The sequence below is a fragment of the Stegodyphus dumicola genome, chromosome 3 (genome assembly GCF_044657685.1).
Source record: "Stegodyphus dumicola isolate Sdum_Otavi_A_Nest chromosome 3, ASM4465768v1".
In the NCBI taxonomy this organism is placed as follows: Eukaryota; Metazoa; Arthropoda; class Arachnida; order Araneae; family Eresidae; genus Stegodyphus; species Stegodyphus dumicola.
The window spans coordinates 159,804,498-159,830,025 of NC_140770.1; the positions used below are offsets into that span (position 1 = coordinate 159,804,498).

Below are 25,528 nucleotides of genomic sequence, written 5' to 3' on the forward strand. Positions count from 1 at the left end.
ATAAATGTCCATGCTATAGGTTTAGCAAGTCGAAATAAACCAATAAAAGTAGAATTGTCAGCATCAAATGCGTTATTTCTATCCCGAAAGTCTTTTCGCAAATCTTAAGAAATTAAAATATCCGTTACGTAAGCTTCCAAAAACTATCCGCAATGCCTGCCGTTCTCAGTTTAGCTCAAAAGCGGCAGTCAGGAAGTTAAACGGCTTGTCATGACTTGTCTCTGTTTACTCTATGTATCAACACAGACATGCACCCACGTTTTCCTCACTGCTCCTGAGTTTGGTTTATCTCGTATTCTGGCTTTTCTTCGGCTCTGTGATGCATGGTCACCCCCCTTTTACCACCTTAATGATTTTACCGACTTGTCATGTAATACTACTGTCATGTACCCTGTGGGCATGGCTTCACGAGCCGGACAAATCGCGCCTTGCGCGATATCCCGGCAATACTGGCGCGGATAAGGATAAACAACGGCAGTTACAAAGCTGACTGAAAAATTTTCAACGCGTTGATCTCTGTAATGATTGAGGGTAGAGCTACCCTTTATAGTAGCCCTTATTGCTCTTTGACAAGAGACTTGCTCTTTGTCGAGTAGATCGCAAAAAAGCACCCGTTCTTTCCTGTTGACGGCGTCCTCGTCGTCGTCGAGAACATTCTCTCTTGCCTAGCCATACTTTTATGTTGCCCAGTGTAATACATTTTCATCCATCGGGCAAATCGTCAAAGATTCCGATGATTAGCGTAATATGAAAATTAATTATTGTATTTTTAAAGCCAAAGATCACTTTTAAAGTTTTAAATGGCATACAGCATAGCATATTCAAAGGTGCAACACTTCAGTGTTGGAAAAATGATGATTTTTATCGCTCGATGTTTACATAGTTGTGAAAAATCCCGGTTTACTAAAAGTATACCATCGCTCGTAATAGAAAGTGATAAGAAAGTATCAAAATATACTAATTTGCTTCAGAATTTCGGTTTCAGTGAACGACAAATTTCGCGGATTTTTAATTCCCCTCATTCAGTTCTGACGCTGAATGAAAACGAATTGAAATCAAATTTAGTGAACTGGCATTCATTTGAAGTTAATGACAAATTTTTTACAATGTTGACAGCAAATCCAGAACTTATGCTTTTAAATCCAGAATATGTAAATCTTCGGAAAAAAGAATTAATGACTGTCTTCACAAGAAAAGATATTGCAAAATTATTTGTTACTTGCCCAAAAGTTTTTTTGGATGATTTTCCTACTATCCTTGAAAAAATTCAATATATTCTTCATCATATGGGTGTTGATCAAAAAAGTATTGTCAAATCCACTGCATTGCAGTTTGATTTAAGTCATATTAAATATCGGCATACTTTTATGCTTCGTGCTGGACGTTACAGATTACATAAGCGAGCAAAGAAGTTAAAAAATCCACCTCTTCATAAAATATTTAGCAGGAATATTACGACATTTTTAAAACTGACTGGTTTGACTGAAGACGAATACAGTGCATTTTGTGAATGTTATGATTTGGAAAATATTGAAAATGATGAAGATGAAACCGATGATCTTGAATATGAATCTGATGATCAAAGTGAATAATCTCAATCTGTTCAATATATTTAGTGCATTTTTTCCCCTGTGTTTTTTAAATTTATGCATAAAATTGCATTTTTCTTTAAATTAAAAATACAAGAAGGGTGCTTGAAATGTTATACTTACTAAACCGTCATATAAAGTTGAATTCCTGTAACATTTAATGCTATTTGTAAATTAAAACTTTTATTAGTACAAAAATATGTTTTATAATTCCAGTGTTAATTAAATGCTATCAAATTAGTAATATTGCATATTCATTACTATCATTTTTATGTTAAATAATCCTGGTACTTTTCTAGCAGCAGGGCACTAGTCACCGAATGTGGTAGCCTCTGTCTGTTGCATCATGAATAGCTATGCAATGTTTAATGTGCATAATGCTAAATTTATGCAATTCTCTGATTTTTTTTTGGCTGATCTTTGGAATATGGTAACTGGTAGTTTGGCAACATTTTGGAGGCGATAAAGGTTACTACCTAGGACTTTGGTAATAATGTGAGAAGCACTCAGTTCCGATTACGCATTATTTTGTGTGAGGGAAATGAGAGATCATGATATATGTCATGTGACATTAATGGACGAATTACAGTTGTTTAATTGGAAAAGGGGTGAAATCTAGAAATTCCGTATTTAGCTTTATTCTGTGTTCTGTGAAACGTGACATTAATGGACGAATTACAGTTCTTTAATTGGAAAAGGGGGTTAATTTGGAAAAATTATTTTGTATTAAGCTTCATTGTGTGTTATGTGAAATAGTGTTGATTAATTTTCGGATTGCATGGCGCTAGGTAAAGTGAATTTAAAATTTTTAATGCATTTACCTGATAATAATAATAAGTTGAGATTGTGTGAAAGGAAGGATATTACAGTTAAGTTTAAATTGCGGTGCAAGAAATATGGTGAAAATGGACATTTTGTGAAAAGGACTGTAAGGAAGGGTACGTGGTTTGCTGAAAGTAGTTTGAGTATAGGTGAAATTTTATTAATTTCTTATTAGTTGGTGAATAGACTTTCAGTTGAATACTGGATTTAGGATTTAGAAATTAGCAGTAGTACTGCAGCCACGTAATGAAGATTCTGAAGAAGATTAGGTAAGTTAGTATTTTTAATCATTCGAGGATATTATTTTTATGCATTGTTCTAAATGTAAGGAGTAAATTAATGTGGTATTATTGGAAAATTGTTATTAGCAGTGATTTAGTTTAAAGTAATTAGGATTGTAATCTAATTTTTATTAATTTAATGTATGTGCTTATTTATATTTTAAGTAGTGTTTTTTAATTTAATTATATTTTAATTTAATGATCGTGATTTTGTGAGTTATATATTTGTAGTACAGTAAGACTCCGCTTAACGCTGTTTCGTTTAGCACTGTTTCTGTTTAGCGCTCTTTTATTTCAACCTCGGGATTCCCGAAATTGCTCGCAGCGTGAACTACGGGGATTCCTCGAAATTGTGCGTAGCGGTAGGTTTCCAAATAACATATCCGAAACTTTGTAGTTATGTTTCTTGTTTGGTGCGGTGAGGTGCTGTATGGAAGCATTTTTATCATTTGAAACATGTTGACATTATTGTAAGTATAAATTTACATAATACTATAACGATTAATACAGTGACAAATATTATGATCTTTAGTTTTTATCATGGGTGATAATAAAAAACAAGAAAAGAAAGCAACCAGAAAAAGCATTTCACTGGAAACTAAAATGCAAGTGATTAAAGATTAGATTCTGGTGAGAGTCAATCTCAAATTAGTGCTGTATTGAATTTGGCAGCTTCAACAATAAGGACAATTCTTAAGAATAAAGAAAAAATACTGTCATCGGCAACTGCAACTACGTCAAGTTCTGCGACTAGAATTACCCGTTCTAGAAATAACATTATAGAGGAAATGGAAAAACGACTGTCTATATGGATTGACGACGAAATTGAACGCAATATGCCATTAAGCCAATCTATCATAATGCCTTCTTGAAAAAAAAGGCAGAAAATTGGAAACACAGAATAGACTGAATGATCTGACTGGCTTAGAATTTTATTTGTTTTTATAAATATATTCGTTTATATTGTTTTTATTTTTGTAAGATATAAATGTTTGGTTTTATTTTTATTAAAAAATATTATTAAATTTAATACCTAACCAATTTTCTATCCATCTTCCCCTAACTCCATTATTTACATGTTAAGATAGCCTCGTTTAGCGCTGTTTCGCATTATGCTCTACTTTGATGGAACGGATCCCCTGCGTTAAGCGGGGTCTTACTGTATTTTGGAATACGTTTGAGTAGTATACGTTGAGTATTTTCATGCATTTTCGTGAAATTTTTCTAATTTATGAGAAAAAAGCAGTGTACATGGATATAGCGAAGAGTGTGAGGAATGCCATTTTTGTACAATTCTGGGATGTTTTTTTAAGTAAAAATAAGTCGATGTGTACATGGTTTAGTGATATTTTAATTAAATGAAAGTTATTTTGTGAATTTTATGTTTATAGGAATTTGGTATACTTTTCAGTTGAAGTAAACGTATATGGAAGTAATTTAAATATTTGACACTAAGTATTTGTAACTATTTGTAATGTTTGTGTTATGAATTCGTTGGTGACGTTTATAATATAATAAATAATTTAGAGGTAAAAGTTTTTGGATATTTTATTTATTTTATACGTGGAAATGTTCATATTTGGAAAGGGTATATACATTTTCATTATCAGGTAATTTCATATATGTTCTTTTTACCGGGTTTAAAGATTCAGAAAATTGTCATGAATTTTCGTGAAATTTTTCTAATTTATGAGAAAAAAGCAGTGTACATGGATATAGTGAAGAGTGTGCGCAATGCCATTTTTGTGCAGTTCTGGGATGTTTTTTTAAGTAAAAATAAGTCGACGTGTACATGGTTTATGTGTATGTGTTATTGTGAAAAACGCGCAAGGAGTTTGTGATTGTGCACTTTTCCCCAATTTTGCAGTGAATATTTGTTATGATTAAGCAGTTTTGTTAGATAAAATTTCTAGTATAAGTGTAATTTGGCTAGTAGATTGTTGGAAAAAGTGTTCAGTAAATAAAAAGAAAAGAAACATGTCTTTACTTCGTGAAGACAAAATGGCGGCGGAAAAAAAAAATTAAAAAAAAAAAAAAAAAAATAGAGGGTTGCTGTAGCAGAGTTGGTCGCCAAAAAATTGCCAAGTTACCATAATCCAAAGATCAATCTTTTTTTTTTCCTTTAAAGCAAAAAATCAGAGAATTCAAAAATTCAACATTGCTCACAGTAAACATATATATATCATACAATATGATAAACTTTTATAAAAGTTTATCTTATTTTCCATAAAGCTTTACATATCATTTTATTTTCCATAAAGCTTTATCATATGGTACTTTTTTATTGATGAGGCGCTAAGTGGTGCCTCATCAATAAAAAAGTACCATAATTTTATATTAAATAGAGAAAACATGGTACTTTTCTCTTAAAGTTGCCATAATAAGTGTAGTGGCTGAGGCCTGTTTGCACAGTGGCTAGCATGTTGCGCAGCAACACCACAGGTCCAGGGTTCGATATACAGGCTGGGTAAGGTTGACTGAGTTTTTCATCCATTGAGTAGGTCGATAAAATGAGTACCAAGTTCGCTTGAGGACTAAACAACGGGAGTCCTGCGACAAGCTGACCACTTCTTCAAAACATATGCTCATGTACCGTGGGGCCCACGGTCAGGAAAACAGATATTGGGGCACTACAAGCCATGGCCCACTAGGGCTGTTCAGCCACTGAGTTTAGTTTAGTTTATGTGGCAGATTCAAAGAAGTTCTAACAATGTGACTAGTTTGGCACTTTCATTTTTCTGCAGATAATACTGCAATTTCCCAGTGGACATAAAGAAAATATAAAATGATAATACAGTATAAAGTCTGAGATTCAAAATCATCGAGACTTTGGCGATTCTCGATTTAATATCATCAGTGTAAATCTAGTAAGATGACATTTAGACACCATGATCTTATCATCAATGTTGCATGACTGCAGCACATACAGTTCTTTAGTACAATTTATATAGTCCTGGAATGATTCCGCATCCTCCTGATCCCGGTAGCTCTGAGCCATAAAACTCAACCAAGTAGGAATCAGAAATTTCATCTCCCACTTAATCTGACTCCACATGCCCTCAGTAAGTGTGGCATGGGTGTCAATTTCAGGGATTTTATATGTCAGAGAATGATTCACTGAAAAATGTTGAAACTTTAATTACCAAGGCGATCATAGGTTTTCCAGCAGTTGAGATGATAGTTGTTCCAAGCAGGATTTTCTGAGATATCACCTCCAGCAAAGTCTCTTTTGTGGTGCCCTCCACAATGAGAAAAACAAGTATTTATATTAGACATATTTCCTGTGTAGAAATGATGGGATAATGATAATTTAGAACCAGCAACTTAATAGCAGTTAAAATCCCAATTTCAAACTCATATATGTACTGCGAATCACATAGACCTCAAACACTAAATTAAGAAAATCTAATCAGACTAAGCCTAAGAAATAAATTGCCACATAACAGTAATGAAAAGAGGGTACTGTTCCGTTTCACCGGTGCAAATCTCGCCAAGCAGACTTTATTGATGACAGCGTACAGTATACATATAAAAAATGTTTACAAATGTTAGTTCTAAGAATTTTTTATTTTGAAGGCATAAACATTTTAATATGGTTTAAAATTTTGTAAAAAGCCAATAAATAAAGACAATAAATTTGTAAAAGGACATTAATTTAAGAATTTACTATGCTATCATGCTTCAATATCCTGATTTGCCGGTTCGTATCACGTGACCCCAAGTGATCTCATCTCATGTAAACTATGCTACAAAAATATAATTCTGTCAGTAATTATCTACATTAATTTTAAGTTAAATCTTAATTTGGAATAAAAATTTAAGTGCAAGAATTATTTCAATTCGTACGAAGAGCTTACTCAGAAATTATGTAAAACTGCAGTGCTTTACTTTGCTAGTGCGTTCTCATTAGAATTGATGAATTTAACCCTTGATTTTACCTTTTCTATATTTTCGTCTTCACGTGAGCGGTGTGATTGCATCCTAATTTACTTAATTACCGCGAATGGTCTTAGGGCATAAAATTTAATTATCTTTGTGAATATTCTATGTAATTGTATGCCAGTATTGAAAGAAACAATCAATCTGGTAAGAAATGACTGCGACTTGTTTTGAAAATGAAGCGTAAAAGCTTACTAGCTAAGATATTCCATTTGGCATCAGTTAGTTGTACCATTATTGGCGACTTTATCGTTTGCACAGGCAAAGTGGAAAAGTACTGAAAAGAATACTGTAACATTGAGGAAACAGTTGATGCTGGGTCCAGAACATTAGTACTAGTGCTAATATTTGTCGCCAATCCAAGGAGCATCCCTTTATACACTAAAACTAGCAGGGGTTTGAAGCTGACCTGCAGGAATATGAGTTAGTCAGGGAAAAAATCGCATTTATGGTATATTTGCTTTTTTTTATTATTACAGTACAAAGTCCGTAATCTAGACTCGTCAGGACTTTGGCGATTCTGGATTAGGGGTTTTTCTGGATTATAGATCATCAATTTAAATCTGGTAAGATGGCATGCAGAAATTACACAATTAAAAATATAAAACTGTAATTTATGAAATAAAGAGCAATTATAATCTAAAGAGTATCAAAATTTACAAACAAACAAACAAAACAAAAAAAAAAAAAAAAAAAAGAGCTTAATATTTATTTGTTTACTTTATTAAACATTTCTTTTAATGTAAGTTGTTTAAGTTACTTCGTTTTTTGTGCTAATACTTTCTCTTTAATTCTATAAATGGACATAATTTCTTGCTCAGTTACAAAGTTCCACTGTTCAAGTCCTGTAATTGCTGTGTCGAGAATACCGACTAACTTGTCAATCGAAATATCTCTCTGTCACTTTCTTCACTATCGAAAGTGCGCATGGGTAAATGCTTTACATGCATGCATCGCGCATTAAAAGCACATGCGCGAGTTTGTGGCTTTGCGGTCCGGATTATAGATCATTCCGGATAATGGACGTCTGGATTACGGACTTTGTACTGTATTTATGTTGTTGTTGAGTGTATTCTCCATTCCTGGATTTTGTAAGAAAAGGGAAGAATTTTTTGTTTATTATTTTTTGAGTAGTGGCCCAAAGTTCTGAATATTTGTTCCAGATACAGGATGTCAGATTTTTTATAATAGATGAATGAGACACATTCAAATTAAAAATCATATCTTTTGGCTGAGCAGCTCTGACATAGATATATGCAATAATCTAATGTATGTATGAAATTACTCTTATTTTGAAATTTTTTTTTTAAATGTTAGATGACATCATTAAAAAAAATTGGTAAGGAATTTACTACTAATGAACTTTGGTCAAATTTAGCAACATTAAAAAACATTAAAGCCACAATGTATGGAGAGGGATAATGTTTAGGTACTTACGTACATGTTATCATAACCACCTTCAGTCATGCAACATCACCATTTTTGTATGTGCTCTTTTTGTTGTATTCGAAGTTCTATCAGTTTTTATAAGCTAATCATATACGTATATATATTTTTTGCCTTAATTTTAAAATATGCACTTGTGGAATTTGCCAGCACTGAAAGAAATTGCATTAAAATTTTTACAAGAATATAGAATTTTGCCAAAACATCTCCAAAAGAAATAATGAGGAGATACATCTGGTAGATAGCTGCTATTGCCGAGTTTCACGCAAAACCAAGTCTCTGTGATTTTTTAAGCGAAAACAGATCACTGTGTAGTTGAATTTTTAAACTGGGAAGAATAGTGGAGGAGGATATAGAAAGATTTGGAGAAGAATATAGATGTTTAATTATTGAATGTATAATGTAATCCTTATTTAATAATTAAAATGTGTATTATAAATTGCTAAAGTATGTTTTCTTTTCATTTGTTGATAATGTTTGCCGATTTGTAATAAATATTGATAGTTTAAAAATCTTTTTTAACCCTCTCAGCATTACGGCCGGAAAATTCCACATAGAAGACTGCCTTCTATATTCATTATATGTGAAAATTTCTGCTAGTTTTTAATGTAACTGATTTTGGTTTGGATGTATATTGGAAGAAAAGGAATCAAGGTACAAAATGAGAGAGTCATTTTTTAATTAAGATCAAGAAAATTCCACTTATTCATGACATTTTTAGGAACTTTAAAATTTCAGGGCTAAACCGTAACACTCGAAGTATTGAAACCACCAACGTGCTCCTGATAAGTAACTAATAACTGTTACTTTTACCTTTTCATCTGTAAAAAATTGCCATAATGTGTCAAGGTGGTTGGGTTTCATTTGTACGCAAGTAGCAAAATTTATTTATCTTTGTGGAGACATTTGGCAACTGCTGTTATTTTCGAATCAAATACTGATACTTCTAATTTTTTCCCATATTTAGTTGTGTAAATATCTGATGGAAGTTAATTCTTCAGCTCAACAGTACATGAAACACAATGAAAAGGAATCCTGGAACCATGAAACTGCAGTTTTTTATATTGTATCTTTATATATTTGGCTTTCCAATATATAGGGCATTTATACGGTTCTTAAAAGTATTTAGGTTTTTAAGAGGCAATTTTTGGATCTTAAAAGTCTTTAATTTTGGCCAAAACTGGTAAAAAGGTTCTTAATTTTATTCTCTCTCTTTTTTTTTTTTTTTCTTTCTAGATTGCCATTTTGAGTATGAATCAACATTTTGGGGGAATATTTTTTTGCGATGCATTGGCAAATATGTAGGGTTAACATTTGAATTATTTCCTACTTATTAAATGGTGAATGCTCACATTTTAGAAGCACAAGGCCCTGTTTCGATTGAAATATAAACATTTCAAAGTAATTCATTTTTTTGTGAATGAAAAGTTCATAAAATATTACATCAAAAACAACTTTTTCTTTTTTGAGACATTAGTTCTTATCTCGCGCTAAATTTGGTGACTTCAATCTCAGTTTGTATACAAAACCTTTTATTCGGAGATAAGCGGAATTTTGACGATTTTTTTTACACACTTAATAACATTGATAAATCAAAGAAAGTAAAGGAATTGAAAATTGACAATTAGTCAAAAGATTCATCACATATGTCTCAGTGTACCATATATATCTCAGTACCTGCTTTAAATTCTAAAAACTCTGCCACACTGGCTCTGGCACCAATCTTGATCTTATATCATTTCATATTTATTTTCAATACTCATATTATTAAAGAAATAAAATTAACAATTTATTCTGTATATCGAGCAGCACAAGCAGTTCTTTAGAATCTTTCAGTACAAACAGTTACAAGTACAAGCAGTTTCAGTCCAAGCAAGCCCTTTAGAATAACAAAAAACTTTAATTAAATCTAAAAATTCTGAAATGAAGAGTAAATTCAATGACAAAGAAATTGGTTTTATTAAGAGAGAGAAAACATTATTTTTTAAAGGTACATTGTTGAAACATAACAAATTAGAAAATGTAGTAGAGACTAAAGAGAACATTGATTTGTTTACTGAAACAAATAAACTAAGAAAAGGTGCTAAAGAGAAAGAAATCGATGTAAATTAGCTAAAATACCTGGAAAATTTTAAAATTAAAAAGACAAATCATAAATTAATTTTATTCATAAATTATATCATTTTCAAATCATAAGTATAATTGCCATAAAATGTTCTTAATGGATATTTTTTAGACAGAAAAAAAAATTGTAATTGCAACTATGTCAATCTATTATGACAAAGAGTATCTAACTATGTAATTTAATTATTTGTAACTGACTGCTCACCGTTAGAAGTTACCTCTACATGTTGAGGTTAGTTATTGCTTTTCCTTAATCATTATTGTGGATGCAAGATAAAATAAATGATGTAAAATAAAAATTTATTCCATACAGACATACAAAACTACTTATCATCTCTACTACTTCAGTGGTTTATTGAAACTTTATATTAAATACTGTATATTAACTGGGTTACAACTTTAACAAATCTATACAAAGCTATGGGTCAGAGTGCAACTAACTTTCAACACTTAACTAACGTCAGGCATTCATGTCTGTTCTGATCAGTGGCTCTCTGTCTCCGAGCAACCAAACTTCTGTTAGTCATGCTGATTATTATTTTACCTCACAGATTAGCTTATGCCACTTGATTTATATCAAGTGGTATAAGTATTTGCGTGCATGACAAATGAGGCATAAAAGAAAGAATTACTATAAAGCTAACTGTTAGTAAAATTTAAATAAAAAGGCACTAATCTTCCTTAAATGTGGGACTATAATAAGTGTAAAATATATATGCTTCAAGAAATTTGCGTATACCTCTGGAGAGTGAATATGTGACAAATGAGGCATAAAAGAAAGAATTACTATAAAGCTAATTGTTAGTAAAATTTAAATAAAAAGGCACTAATCTTCCTTAAAGTAAGTGGGACTATTACAAGTGTAAAATATAAATGCTTCAAGAAATTTTATAATTTAATGGTAATTACTTGAAAAAATTAAGTTAATTTTATTCTTGAATTTGTTTTATAATTAAGTTAAATATTAGATTATGTTAAAAATAATGTATCCTATTTACAGATTTACTTTATTCTTAAAAATTACAAAAGTGAAGTTTAAGTGTAGATAATTGCTATAGTTTATTCAGTTCCTATTTGCTGCATAAGTCCTTAATATTTTTTTATTGATGGTCCTTAAAAGTATTTAATTTCCAAGTGCAGAAGTGTGTACGAACCCTGATATAATTTCATTTGGTGAACCTTTTTTGCACTTTTGGCTGAGTATGCAAAATACCATGCTCTTGACACACACACACACACACACACACAAAAAAAAAAAAAAAAAAAAAAAAAGAGGCATTGCTTCTTTTATGATTGATAGTGAGTTAAACTTGGTTAATATTTTAGAAGGGAAAAATAATAAAAGAAATTACAAAGAAAGCACAATTTATTTTCCATTTAATAGAAAGTTAAAAAGGATCATTATTTTAGAAGGGGGGAAGAATGGTATCTTGCAGTCTGAAGCAGAGCTGGCACTATGCTTTCTTCAATTGTTGCAAACTCTGTCTGCCGATTTCTTCTTAAATTGTAAACGTTTTGCCACCTGGTGCAACTCAGCCTGGTCTAAAGCAAGTGTGAAAATCAAAAACGTTGCATGTTACAAATAGCACAAAAATACTATTGGTTATTGATTATATAAATAATACTGATAATAAATTAAAAATGGTAAACATTTTAGAAGGAAAAATATTGCATCAATGATATCACATGGACAACTTCCTAATCAAAACAGATGAAAATTAAACATACTGCATGTTAAAAATCTAGTAATTAATTTCCTAATTCTGGAGATAGAATAAAAGGAATCAATCTTTAGCAAGGAAATACCGATTCTACGTATGTATATAATGTCTTAATTTTTCATTTCAGCTTAGTATGAATATTTCCAGTTTTCCATTATAAAAGGCAGTTTCAGCAATCCTTGAACTTACTGCATGTCTACCTTTGATTTTTTATGAGGTTAAGATTTTCAAAACGTTATCCATAGTAGTATACTTGAAGCACAACCAATCAAATAATTTTATTAAGTTACACCAATCCTCTAGAAACATTAGACTGTACAATGGCGACAAAAGATTAGGCTGTTTTATTTTTGTCTGTATAAATATACATCTTCTAAAATATTGCAAAAATGCAATGTCAGTTCAAAGCAGTATCTTAGTATACACATATTTTTATATCCAGTGGTATTGCAAAATAACTGTTCCAACAACAGCTTTTAACATTGAATGAAGCATAAAAATTTCACGGATTGGACAAAGCCTAGAAACTGGCTGAGGTTAATCTCTATTGAAATGCAATTTCATGACATATGATTTTTTTTCTTCAATATATCAGCAAATGATACCTTATTTTGGTAGGCATTCATGTTTGTGACTGGTTTCCAATAAAGAGTACTTATATCATTTTGATATAGATCCAGAAAAGTCTTCAAAGAGATTGACTGATCCTGGACTAGTGGAGATGAAACAGATCGATCCTTCAAGTGTAACGAAGTAGTTTCAAATCATTACTTATAATTTCGACAACTTTTTTATGTCACACATTGTCGAAATTGAATGAGATAACATTTCTTAAGGCTGGAGCAATTCTTGAGTACAGATTAGGAAATGGTCCTGTAATACTTGTAAACAAAATAGAAACAGGAGAGCGTGGAACATATGACACCAAATCTGATAAAACAGCATGGCAAGACAATAATTTGATGGAACCACAATTTCATCACAACTTTGATATAATTTTTTCTGCCTTCAGTGACAGAGATACTTCTCCCCCCCCAACAAAAAATCCATATCCGTGATAATCTAAACACACTCCCCCCCAACAAAAAATCCATATCCGTGATAATCTAAACACACTCCCCCCAACAAAAAATCCATATCCGTGATAATCTAAACACATCGGAACTTACATATGGATATGGTATGGACCTTCTGAACAATCATATTGCGATGTATATAGAGTGCAGGTAAAAAATAAATGCTGGTGGCCTATTTTCATGAATTTTATTTATGTGGTTAAATCAAACATGAAAACTTTATAAGTTTGCTGTAGACTCCAAAATTCCTATGTTAGATTTTCAAAGAAATGTTGCACTGGGATTACTGAAAACAGGGAAGAATATTCTGAAATTTCGCAGTCTTCATCTTCATATACTGATTGTTTTGCAGATTATCTTTCAGAATTTACCCTCAAGCAAAACGAGGATCCCATAAATTGCATTGTTGAGAAAAATTTAACAAATAAAACTAAAATGTGCAAATACTGTAATTAAACGATAACCGTTTGTAATACCTATTATGTGTGTCAAATGTTAAAAAAAATATCTTTATTCTTATGCCTCAAATGAAAGGTAGTGCAGACATTAATGGGTTACAGTATTCGCAAGCAGTTCATAATGCAGAATGAAATTAATTGTGCAGAACACTTTTCAGCCCTTGCACATGTGTGTTATATAAGGCACACATGTCAATCTAAGGTTGAATGATCTTTTTAAACTCTTCATCAACTACAAACAAAACCGAGTTTGAAAATGTCAAATAATTGGATAAGGTTATGAATACACATTTTCAGAATCCACTGAAATCGAATGCCACCAAGAGGAAATGTAAAATAGTGTCATATCTATAGATATTCCCAAAACTTAGATTATATATATATATATTTATTTATAATAGTATTCCTTTTAGTACACTTGGCTACAAATGACTGAAAGGTAAGATTGCTGAATATTGGTAGAGCAGGTTGCCTGCATGGGAGGTTTCATGGTTTTCCCTTTATGTAACAATTTCTCTTACCAAGCCAACCATGGACACATCATTTCCCTTAGGCAGAAAGCTCTACTATGCCATTATCAAATGCCGTATTTAATTGAAAATAAGACCACATCAATTACCCTACTGTACAGAATTATACTTTTTAAACACTGCATAAACTGCACAAGTATTTACATATTGTCATATCTGTGGCTTGTAAATTATGCTGCCCCTAAATCCTGCTGCACAGGTTGCACTTACTATATTTATAGCTGCCAAAGTCAGAATTTGGAAGAACTACAAGTGTTTGCTGGCTTCAGCTATTTTGCCTCCGATAAGCCAGAATGGGAGGATACATGAATAGGAACTAAAACATCAAAGAAACAACGGTATAGTTTATTATCTTATATTTTTCTTCATTAAGAATGTAATGACCTAAAATATTGATGTAAATTATATGTTACTTCTTTACTTCATATAATCGAGAGTGACATCGACTACCCATGGATAACAATCATCTCTTATGAATAATGGAAAAAATTCCATACCATTATTCTGGCATTACCAACAGTTTTTGTTAGATCCATTAATGATGGATTTAAATCTTATGTTTGTTAGCTTCAACATTCACAAAGAAAAGGACTCGTCGTTAAATAAAATCCTTTATAAAAAATGAGTTTCTATGAATTTCCTGCACTGCTCATTTTGCAAACTGGAACCATCTTATTTAACTGCATAGATGCAGTTAAATGTATGCAATACCTTCTCCAAGGTTATCTGCTACAAATTAGACTGAGCACTATTCATGACTACAATGGTTATTTCAGTATTTCAGCATCATCTGCTGTGCTTGAATTGTCATTGAATAATTTAACTATAAGAGTGACAACCTTTGTCGGGATGAAGGTTGTTAGAAATCAATAATAATATGACATAAAAACTTCTTCAGACATCTGTAGGTGATCTCAGTTCATTTCTAAGTTCATGGTGATCTCAGTTAATTTCTAGACAGTCAGTGACATTCATGAGTTATTTGGAATAAAGTAACACATTATTCTCCATTTAAGTCAACTTCATATGTCAATATAATTACTTCTCTGTTCTTTAACATTTTTCCATTTGAAAAATGCAGAGTAAGATTCAAGATCATGATACTCATAATTGCAACTTAGCACTTTCTATTCTACAACTTTAGTTGGTTTCATCCATACCTGCATTTAGTGTGCATTCTTGCAATGGTTTGGAAAACACACAGCTGTTCCTGGATTTTTGATTCACAATGCTGTGTAAAGTTTCTAAGACTTTGAAATACCATATTTCATAATACCTTAATATCTTTAAATTTTATTACACAACTCCTAACTAAAAATATCCAAGATGGTTTATTTTCCCCATGTGCAAGTTCCCTTAGAAAATCCTCCACAAAGGCATCCCTTCCCTTAGATAGATAGCCCTCATGTGCTTTGAACTAATTAAATACACCAATACACCAAGATGGTTTAATTAAAAATATATGACTTCTGCAGATATAGTGCAATAAACTTTAAAAATCTAGTAACTGAAAGAGAAATTTAGCAATATACTTTAAATGTTCAATGTAAAAAAACTATGTATTTAAAAAAAAAAAAAAATGTGGGTATTTCAGATAGGCTAAATTGAAAAATTAGGGCAAATGATTATAGTGAGAGTTTTTTTTTTTTTTTTTTTTTTTTTTTTAAATACAAACTCTCACTATAATCATTTGCCCTAATTTTTCAATTTAGCCTATCTGAAATACCCACATTTTTTTTTTTTTTTTTGAAGTCAGCATTGCAGGCGCGCGGAATCAGCTTAACTTGTTTGTTAGAACTACCATGTCATGATGGCAATGGTAGTTAACAGAGATGGACGATCCACTTTGGTGAAAACGGAACGGCAGTTCTTTAACAGCGAGAGCTGTTGGGAAGCATGCCAAAAATTTTGATTCCTCTTAATGTAAACACCAGCAGTCTTTTCTTTATCATTCACCGGAAACATCTCTGACCTAGTTTTATATATGTATATATGTGTGTTTGATCTAATATTTAAAAAACAAAACATTCAATAAACCGACACATCTCAGTGAAACTGATCACCCGTTTGCAAATGGATGGAGTTTTTTTGCCCACCTAGAAGTGCGAGCACTCCAGCATTATTCCATACCTGCATTCTTTCTTGAGTCGTGATTGGATCTAATTCTGACAGTCTTTATTATTTGCTCTTTTTGCTTCCTTGGAGCTGTTCCGAGTTTCATTTCGATTCTTTGAATAATGTGTCATAGTATAAGTATATATATTAGGTATTTCCTTTTTTATGCAATATTACTGCAATATTTATGTAAAATAATAAATTATATTTTTATTTATTTACTTATTTTACTAATGTATTGTAATCAAGAGGTGTGAATTTCTGTTTAATCTTCTTTAGAATTAGTATATATTTATAAAGATACATTTTTCCATCTAATGTATTTTTTCAATGTTGCAAAACAAAATGTGGATCCTACCAAATAGAACATTGAGCAATATTTAGTATCATTTGGTCAAATTAGAAATATAAAGGGGGGATATCAGTATTGTCAGCACACAATTTCCTGTTCTTTGGGATCTGCCTTCAATCTAAAAATTAATTTTTACACTGTGCTTTGTAGTAGCAACAAAATATCAATTATAGTAATAAAATAATGTAATCTTTAACAAAAGTGAGTTTAGTTTTCATTATTTTTTAACTTTTAGCATTTTATTTTATTCCATAATTTTATTGTTGTTCTATGTAGAAAGGCTTTTTTAGAGAATCTCAAAAGTACAATTGAAATCAGTCCAGAAGTGAGTGGTTTGATTGAGTTGATTCCAGCAATCCCACTCTTTCTTCAATTCTTTCCGCTTTTCCCCCAATCCTTGCACCCGTTCTTTATCCATGCCTGTTAGCAAGGCATTCATCAAGGTCATTGTTAGTGATAAAATAAAAATGATTCACCTCAGTAAGAGAACGGTTCCGATCCTTTAAAGGAGCTGCTTTGCCCATCTCTAGTAGTTAATGGTAAGAGTGAAACTGTTACTGCGTCTGGTTTGCAGCTTTCCTGGTAGAACATTAGTTTACACATTTTTTACTATCTGTGAACAATTATAAATTATACATTTCTTCCAACTAAATACTGAATGCTCTAAAACTTAAAAAAAATTTCCACCAGTCATTTTAACTACTTTGATTTATGACTAAAAATGCAGCAAAAATTTTGAATCAATAATCCATGATAGCTTTTCTGTTATATAGGTTAAAAGAATGCCCTGCATATTTTCCATATTCAGTCAGTCTTTTAAACCCTGCATAATGAAAAAATGAAACCCTGCATATTTTCCATATTCAGTCAGTCTTTTAAATGTAGGAGTATTAATAACTCATACCAAAAAATACACACCAATTATGGAATATTGCTGTTTTCACATGTGTTAGCTGGTATTTTAAATTATTTTAATTAGCAAATAATACAATTAAAATATTTTTAAAGGGAATTAGTTTATCATATTCTTATGTTAAAGGTAAAGACAACAATGGATGCTTTTCTTCTACCACACAAAAATAGGCAATCATTCAACTGATTTATTATATTGTAGTTAAGCAATCATTATTCTCCGCATACATAATATTAATTTTTTAATAATAATAATTAATAAAGCATCCAGAATCCTTGCTTCTGACATATAGGTGTAAAATCGTAACAAATGTCTACTATAATTTGAACAAACAGATATGAAACAGAAATAAAAAATAAATAAAATAAAAAACTAATGAAACAACTTACATTTAATGTGGAATAGTTTATTTTCTACATCTAATTTTCTAACATTAAAGCAATATACAAAGGGAAATATGAGTGCATAAATGCACAACAATATGGTCCTGTTTATGTATATTCGTGTAATGTATGAAGTGCACAAATGAAAATAACTCTGGCATTAAAAAATTATATATTATACTAAGTCTTATGACATAATTAAAAAGTACCTTTATAGATATTTAACTTATAGAAATCTAAGCTATAACTTCCTGCTGATTAAAAAACTTCATGATGTCTCAATTGGTGTTGAGCAGACTAATATTTATGCAATCACAGCTTTAAACCGCTGAGAACACTAGAAAAAACACATTTGTATCACATGCATGTAACTTTTACTACTGCATAAAATACATTCACAGAACTTATGTGTATAAAAAAATTAATAATTTCATACAAATCAATGACATGGGTTTACTTATATTTTGCATATAATTTTAGTTGAAAAATTACTATAAAACTGAATAACAAAAAAGAGAGCTACCTTTTTTTTTAATATATGTACAATGATAAAATTGAATTTTGTCATTAAAGGCCAAGTTCTCTTAGATTAAAAATATATTTAGTTATTTATTACTTTAAGAATTAAAAAAGGAAGCTGCATACTAACTATAGAAACTGTTAATGCTTCGACGGAGTAAAAAATTTTATATATTAAACATGTTACTTCAAGAGAGTAGTATACAAGTAATTTTTCTGTTGATTTCACAGCAGAGACTATTTTCTTAAGCACAAAAAATAGATAAAACATAAAAAACCAGGCATAGACATATCTGATATTGCAAATACCTAACTTTATATTACTCCTATAAACATATTTTAATAACAAATATTACAACACAGAACAATTTCAGTCAAAGGGACAAAGTACTTTACAGAATATATCAAGAATATAATTTACAATTTAGCTAATTTTGTTTCTTAACATTAAATCTCCTTTTTTCACTATGCTGCATTAGCACAAGCAATTCTTATAGCAAACAACCATTTAATTAAAAAATAATACTATATTATTAAATAAACTAATATTTAATGCCATCAAATCAGTCTATCATATATTTATCACATGGTCAAAAAATGTGAACAATTGAGCATTTTGAATTGTTACTCAGTTTAAAGAGATATTCCAAAGTTGAAAGAAATTAAAGAATTTTTTTTTAAGATTGAGAAATAGTCTGTTCATTGCTTTACAAACCAGCCTGCATCTTTCCAAACAACAAGAGAAAGATTATCCATCTTTTTTTCTAATTGCAAAAAGATAATGCAAAAGTATGAATTATTTTAAAAGATTACCATGTGATAAATACTTTATAATTTAATACTTTTTCACGTTGCTCGAATTAACATAAGCACGTTTTCCAAGACATATAAAAAGGAATCGCTTATTACTGCTCTTTCGTTATATATAGTTCTGATTATATTATATTACATAGAAAATATGAATGGAAAGATTGAAAATGTGACATAAAAGTATTTATGTCAATTTTAAAGAAATGCCATATAATGCATATATTTATCAAGTAAAGACACAAATGCTGCTATGCAAAACTTGTAGGTTAATATTAACATCTACTTTATATGAAGAAGGGGAAAACTGAAATGTTAAAACTGAAAAGTGTTTGTTCACAAAATAGGTAAACTTATGTTCTTCATATACTACTGAAAATTTTGCATCATACAACAAAAAGAAGATTTTAAAATGAGGAAAGATCAACTATCCCTTACCCTGGAAAAAATTTTATACTATAAAAGCACATCTATTTGAAACGTCTTTAACCTTTTGGAGCAGCAGCTCTTGGTAACTTTTAGGCGAGCTTTCTACAATATATATATATATATATATATATATATTTAAATTACATTTTTTTTAATCACATGAAAGAAAAAGCAGATTAAAATCTAAAACAAAATGATTAATACCAATTATAAACTTCAAAATTTAATTTTCATTCATTTATCACACAACAATAATATTATTGCATGATAAAATTAGTAAAACAGGGTTCTTACTAAAATTAAACTTTCATTTCTCTAACTAAATTGTAAAATATCCTTGATCACACATGACAAGCAAGTTATCATGTTCAGTAAAAATACCTGAATAATTTTACATAGTTTTATGAGAAATAACAAAACTAAATTAAAGCATAATAAAAAGCTACTTATTACTGTGATACAAATAATATGTGTTTGAAATATGCATTTAAATCATTAACGGAATGAGAAAAGATTTTTTACAAGAAACAATCTCCCATTCACGGAATGAGAAAGGATTTTTTACAAGAAACATACAATCTCCAAAATATTTTTCATTCCAGGGCAAGAGAGAACAACAATAGATCATTCATAATAAATATTACTCCAATTACATTTCAAAGAACCTAAAATTTACACATAAGGCGACTTCTAAATTAAATTATTTACTTGTGAAGGATAAAATCTTTTACTTCTAAAGACATCAGTGTTAGATAGATTATATTTCTAGGTGGGAATTACAGCTTATTAATAGCAGATAGACAGGAAGCTATTAGTTGATAAAAATATCAGATAAGAGATGAGTAAAATATTTTTGGGGAAGGAAAAGATCAGAATAATTTTTCCTTTATCTTCTCCTTAAGAGGGACAATTTTTGATTATCTGTCACTTTCCAAAACATGTTTTACATGTTAAACATGCACCTTTTAATATTTCAGAGAACTAATCTATATTTTTTAAAGTGTTTCGACTGTTTGAAAAATATATTTTCCCCACCAATTTTTCTTTTTCTGTTCAAGACTTTCCAACTTAAAAAGAAACAGGAAAAAATGTATAACGGAAAATCTAATGATTAATGGAGTCAAATGATAATTAGAGTATTACTGAAAATGATCAACTTTTTTCTAGGTTTAGCTCCAATTTTGAAATATGAATGAAGTTAACAATATTAGACAAATGAGATAAGGTCTAGCACAGCGATTCTCAATAATTTTTTGCCCCATGCACCCTCTTCACCATTGCTAGAGAATCATCCCCCCAAACCCCCTTTCCAAAACTAAACGCTTAACAAGTAAATAAACGGCTGACAGCATTCCCCATCTGAAACTATGAATTTCTCCCCTCCAGGGATTGAGAATTCCTGGTCTAGATGGTAGTAAGGATAAGATAAAAATTCAAAAATTAACTGTCAGCACTTATCATCTCTTAATTAGCATTATTAAACAGGCTATAAAAATAAGTAATTACAATTTGTGGAAATTGTTGCTGAGAAATTTTTAAAAATTATATTCAAACAATTTGCTTCAATTATGATGCTATCTATTAACAACAAATTTTATCAGACTAGTCCATCGCAATAGTACTAAAAAAATCAGCAGTGTACAGAATATAAAAGACATTCACTATGCTATGATTGCAGACCATTAAATTAAACATTTCTCAATATTTACAGCAGTAAAATAACAATTATGTTAGTAACCAGATATGTTCAGTACACATGCTCAGTAATGGTGACATCTTTCAATTCACAAATAGAATAATGTCTCAGTTATATGCATTATAAACTATTTTGCTAAACAAATACATTTGCAATTTTTTAAGTTTTGGTCCAAGAGTAGAACATTCCAATACTCCTTTTCTTCTCCCAAAAGATAATTAACATTACAGGTATACTTAAATCCTAATCATATCATCTATCAATAACAGAATGGCTTCAAAATATAGACATACATATTTTTTACTGGATGCAATGCACAGACACTTCTTAAAAAACAACAGATAAATTATTTTTAATACACTTTAAATTGAATGGATTAAATTATTTTAAATAAGTCACATGTCTGTTGATGTGAAACAGCTTTCCAAAGTTTCCATGAAAACATTCCCCCAAAGACAGAGAAGCCACAGTATAATAAATAATATAACCTACAAGTTTTTAAACCTACTTGAAACACACATTAAAAGAGACAGAGAGAGGCTATAACAGACCTAATTAAGAAATGAGATGTAACTTGAACAGCATTGTGTGTTAATATATATATCTCCAATAACACTGGAATTTATGAACAGCAAATTTGGATTATCATTTTATTTAATACTTTCTAAAATTTCCCTTGCAGACAGTTTATAAGGAAGGGAAGCCTTTTTTTTTTTTTTTTTTTTTAAATAAAAAAAATTTAATGCTTATCATGCAATCACAAAATCAGTTTCATTAATGTTTATAAATTTACAAACTGTTTACTTTTTGAAATCATCAAAGCATATTAAATATTTTTTTTCACTTCATACAGCTATGCACAAGTTATGTCACTTATACAAGATATGCCAGCCATTACAATTTTAAAAAACAGAAGTTTTAATAGTTAGCACAAAATAAATAACTATTTGTATGTTCTCCTCATACATTTTGTGAAAAAAAGGTTTGCCACACTGCCACTCTCTCCTGGAGGGAAAAAAATTATACTCCTATTACTATTAACAAAGCTTGTTCACTAAAAGTTGAAATTTCCTCTAAAAATATATAACGCATTACTACCTGCACACTGTAATCCAATATTTAGATATAATTGAATTTTTAATCAATTTATCTTAAAATTAAGATGCATTCTTCAATTACGTACTCTTTTTTCACATAATGTAAATATTGATGTATCTCAGTTACATGAACTCCTGAACATAAAAAGGGTAAAATACTTAAAAAAAATTTCCAATATTTGCTTCAGCATAAACTGCATATGTACATAGTGACTAAGCATCCTTTTGCAACAGTTATGAATAAAATTCCAAAATATAAATATGAGAATTATGTAGTTATTTCATATTATAATGCTCTTTAGAATCAATTAAATAAAATAATATAAAATTCAGTCAACATATTCAAAAGTTAAGCAAACGTATAACCTATCTGTAACTAATTACTTCTGTTTAAAAAAGTATAAAAAATTCTAACTTTGTTGAAAGCTATCAGCTTTTTATATTTAAAAATTTCATTCATACTGAATCTACTGTGTTAAATACGGCATATAGTTGATCTAAAGAATAATATTGCTATAGAAACAGACAGCTGCATATAATAAAGTTCCATATTATCAACTGCAAATTTTTATTAACTCCCACTGCTGTCCACATCGTGACAAAGTATGATTCATGCTCTTTATGCTACAGCTTCTGATCACTAGACTACAATTCTCTGTAACTTCTCAATCAATCTGCTACTTCAAAACAGTAACAGATTCACAATCACAAAAACTATTAAAAATTACATTAATTACAGTGTTCCCAAAATAATTTATTAGATAATACAGTAACAAGAAAGTAATTTTAATAACTTGCTACTCTGACTGAAAGTTAATACATCTCTGAATAGTTTTTTTAACAATAACTAATTTAATAAAACTATAGAAATAAAATGAATCTTTTCTATAGGTCACATTTAAGTATGCTTTTCTTAAAACTTCACACACACATATATATACATGTATATACTCTCTAAAATTCATTGTTAAAAAGACTTTTTAAAGTTAACAGAAAAAGCAGTTAAATAGGTAACTTTGTTTAGTTAATACAAACAATATAAACAGACAATTTTGTTCCAAAGTCCAAGATGCTTTATACTGGGAAATTTATTATTTACATGGTAGTACAAACATAAATGGACACTCAGACTGATAAATTTTTATAGTTGCACATTTCAAAAACTTAAGTATATAAATTTGACAGATATCCTGAGTTAAAATGATTTCAAATGTATTTACTTTGCAGGTTTATAACATTATTATGGCCATAATTAAATCTACAATTTTTTTTTTTTTTTAAGAATTCTTCTAAAAACATTTCAAATGTGCTTTACATAAACACGTAACATATTTCACCATTAAAAAATAGCATATGTAAAAAAGAATAAAAATTATTGAAAGAAACAGGCGTCATATTTAACACATAAGTATGAAGGAACCTTTAAAGTATTTTTCATGACATTAATTAAATGGTTATGGGAAAAGTGAGGATAGTTTATATATATCACAATTTGAGACAAATTATTCATACTTATTTTATACAAAACACGTGCACACATGCACATACAAATAAAAAGAAATGATGGGGGAGGAGAACTAGATTCTTCTATTTGCTTTCCAATACCTGAGATAACAGGCAGAGTTATTTGCATCTACTATTAACTAACAATAAATACTAAAATACATATTACAAATATAAAATGATCATATTCTGTTAAAAATAAGAACATAGATGTTTAATAATACCAGCAACATAAATTTTCTTAAAGAATACCTAATAACAAATCTTTGCAAAGAAGACACTTCCAACTTGGATTTCCCCAAATTACAAGTATAATATTAACACAATAAAAGGCATTCTCATGTGTTGCACATTCCTTTGTTCCATTATTAACAGAATACCAGGAATAGTCACCTCACATCACACTGGAGACATCGTATAGTATAAAACTGTCAATCAGTCACAGGGATATACAATATACTTTCAGAAGCAAACATGAAATTATCAAACACTCTAAATATTTACCTCTGAACATGACCTTCAAAACAGCATAGAATTTATCAGAAACTGTATAAGATTTATCCACTGGAAATATATATATATATTTTTTAAATATAAGCATCTTATAATTTCGTGGCATGACTATACCGTAAATTTTATTAGGAGCAGACTGCTAAAATGCTTGTGAAAGCTAGAACTGGGCAAGTAGTCCATCTGTGACTCGGTGCAAGTGAGAATTGTCAGCCGGAAAGTTTATCAACAGTTTAAAAAGTTACAGGTAGACACAGAAAGACAATGTTAAATAAATATTCAGAACTTGACGCAAGAGAAGAAAATTAGTTAAATACAGATCTATACATAAGAAAATTTGTCCTTAGCAATAATTAAACATCATATATTCCTACCATTATAATCCACTATACAACGTACCATCCAAAATATTTAAACAATTAACATAAATAGAAAATCAGAAATTCAACAAAGACAAGCAAAATATATGAAAACAAGAGTGAAATAGATTTTTTTTTTAAATATATGATAAAATGTTATGCAAATCATCTAAATTTTAACATAAAAATCTCTTTTAGAACACAACCATAATGATTAAATTTAAAATCATATTAAACTTGGCAACAAAAATAAGATGGCTTGATATTATTAGCAATGCAGGCAAGAACTGAAAACTCAGATTATCTTGTTTGATTGATCTAGTTAATATTTCAGTCATCATGAAATCACCCAGATGATAACTGGATAGCTATACGAAATTAATTTAAATAAAATATTTCATTATTCAAGGTAATACCATACTTAAAGTTTCAATTTATTTACACAACCTAGTTCTCAGGTACCATAACACTGAAAAGTGTTTGAGTTCTTGAAGAAACTAATAAAAGGAGAGCATGTGTCTATTTGGCCTCCAGATATCTGTTTTGGTACAATTTGAGGCTAGCCCAGAGAAGAACGAACGGCTTAGCTGCCTGCCTTCAGATTGCCAGAATGTCATGCAGTTGCAGTAGAAGTTGAAGCCCCTATCTGTGCTGCAGTAACACTGCCACCTGGTGCTGTTAATGAAACTGAGTTGCTAATATTAGAATCAGCTGCCATGTGGGACATTCCTCCAGAGCTAGTATCAACCACAGAACTAGGATTATTTGTTCCAATAGATCCATGAGGATTGTTTTGACTACTATTGCGAATATGCAGTGGAATCAGAATGGAATTCAATGAGGGTTGGATCTTCAGTTC

General features: G+C 30.2%; 2 protein-coding genes across 2 annotated transcripts in view; one reads left to right on the plus strand and one right to left on the minus strand.

Annotated features, from left to right (window-relative positions):
- The first annotated feature begins 679 nt into the window (after positions 1-679).
- Positions 680-4,227, plus strand: LOC118193195 (transcription termination factor 4, mitochondrial). Its single transcript, XM_035364244.2, has one exon. The coding sequence runs from the start codon at positions 801-803 to the stop codon at positions 1,590-1,592; it is 792 nt and encodes a 263-aa protein (XP_035220135.1). The 5' UTR covers positions 680-800; the 3' UTR covers positions 1,593-4,227.
- A 13,512-nt stretch (positions 4,228-17,739) lies between these two features.
- The window catches only part of LOC118193201 (glycogen synthase kinase-3 beta-like), a 64,626-nt gene continuing 56,837 nt past the window's right edge, over positions 17,740-25,528 (minus strand). The window contains exon 9 of the mRNA XM_035364253.2: positions 17,740-25,527. Within this exon, the coding sequence (XP_035220144.1) occupies positions 25,283-25,527 (245 nt within the window). The 3' untranslated portion in view covers positions 17,740-25,282. The remainder of the gene's footprint in view (position 25,528) is intronic.

Excerpts from the sequence above, each read along its gene's own strand:
- LOC118193195 (XM_035364244.2), top strand. The coding sequence starts at position 801 with ATGGCATACAGCATAGCATATTCAAAGGTGCAACACTTCAGTGTTGGA.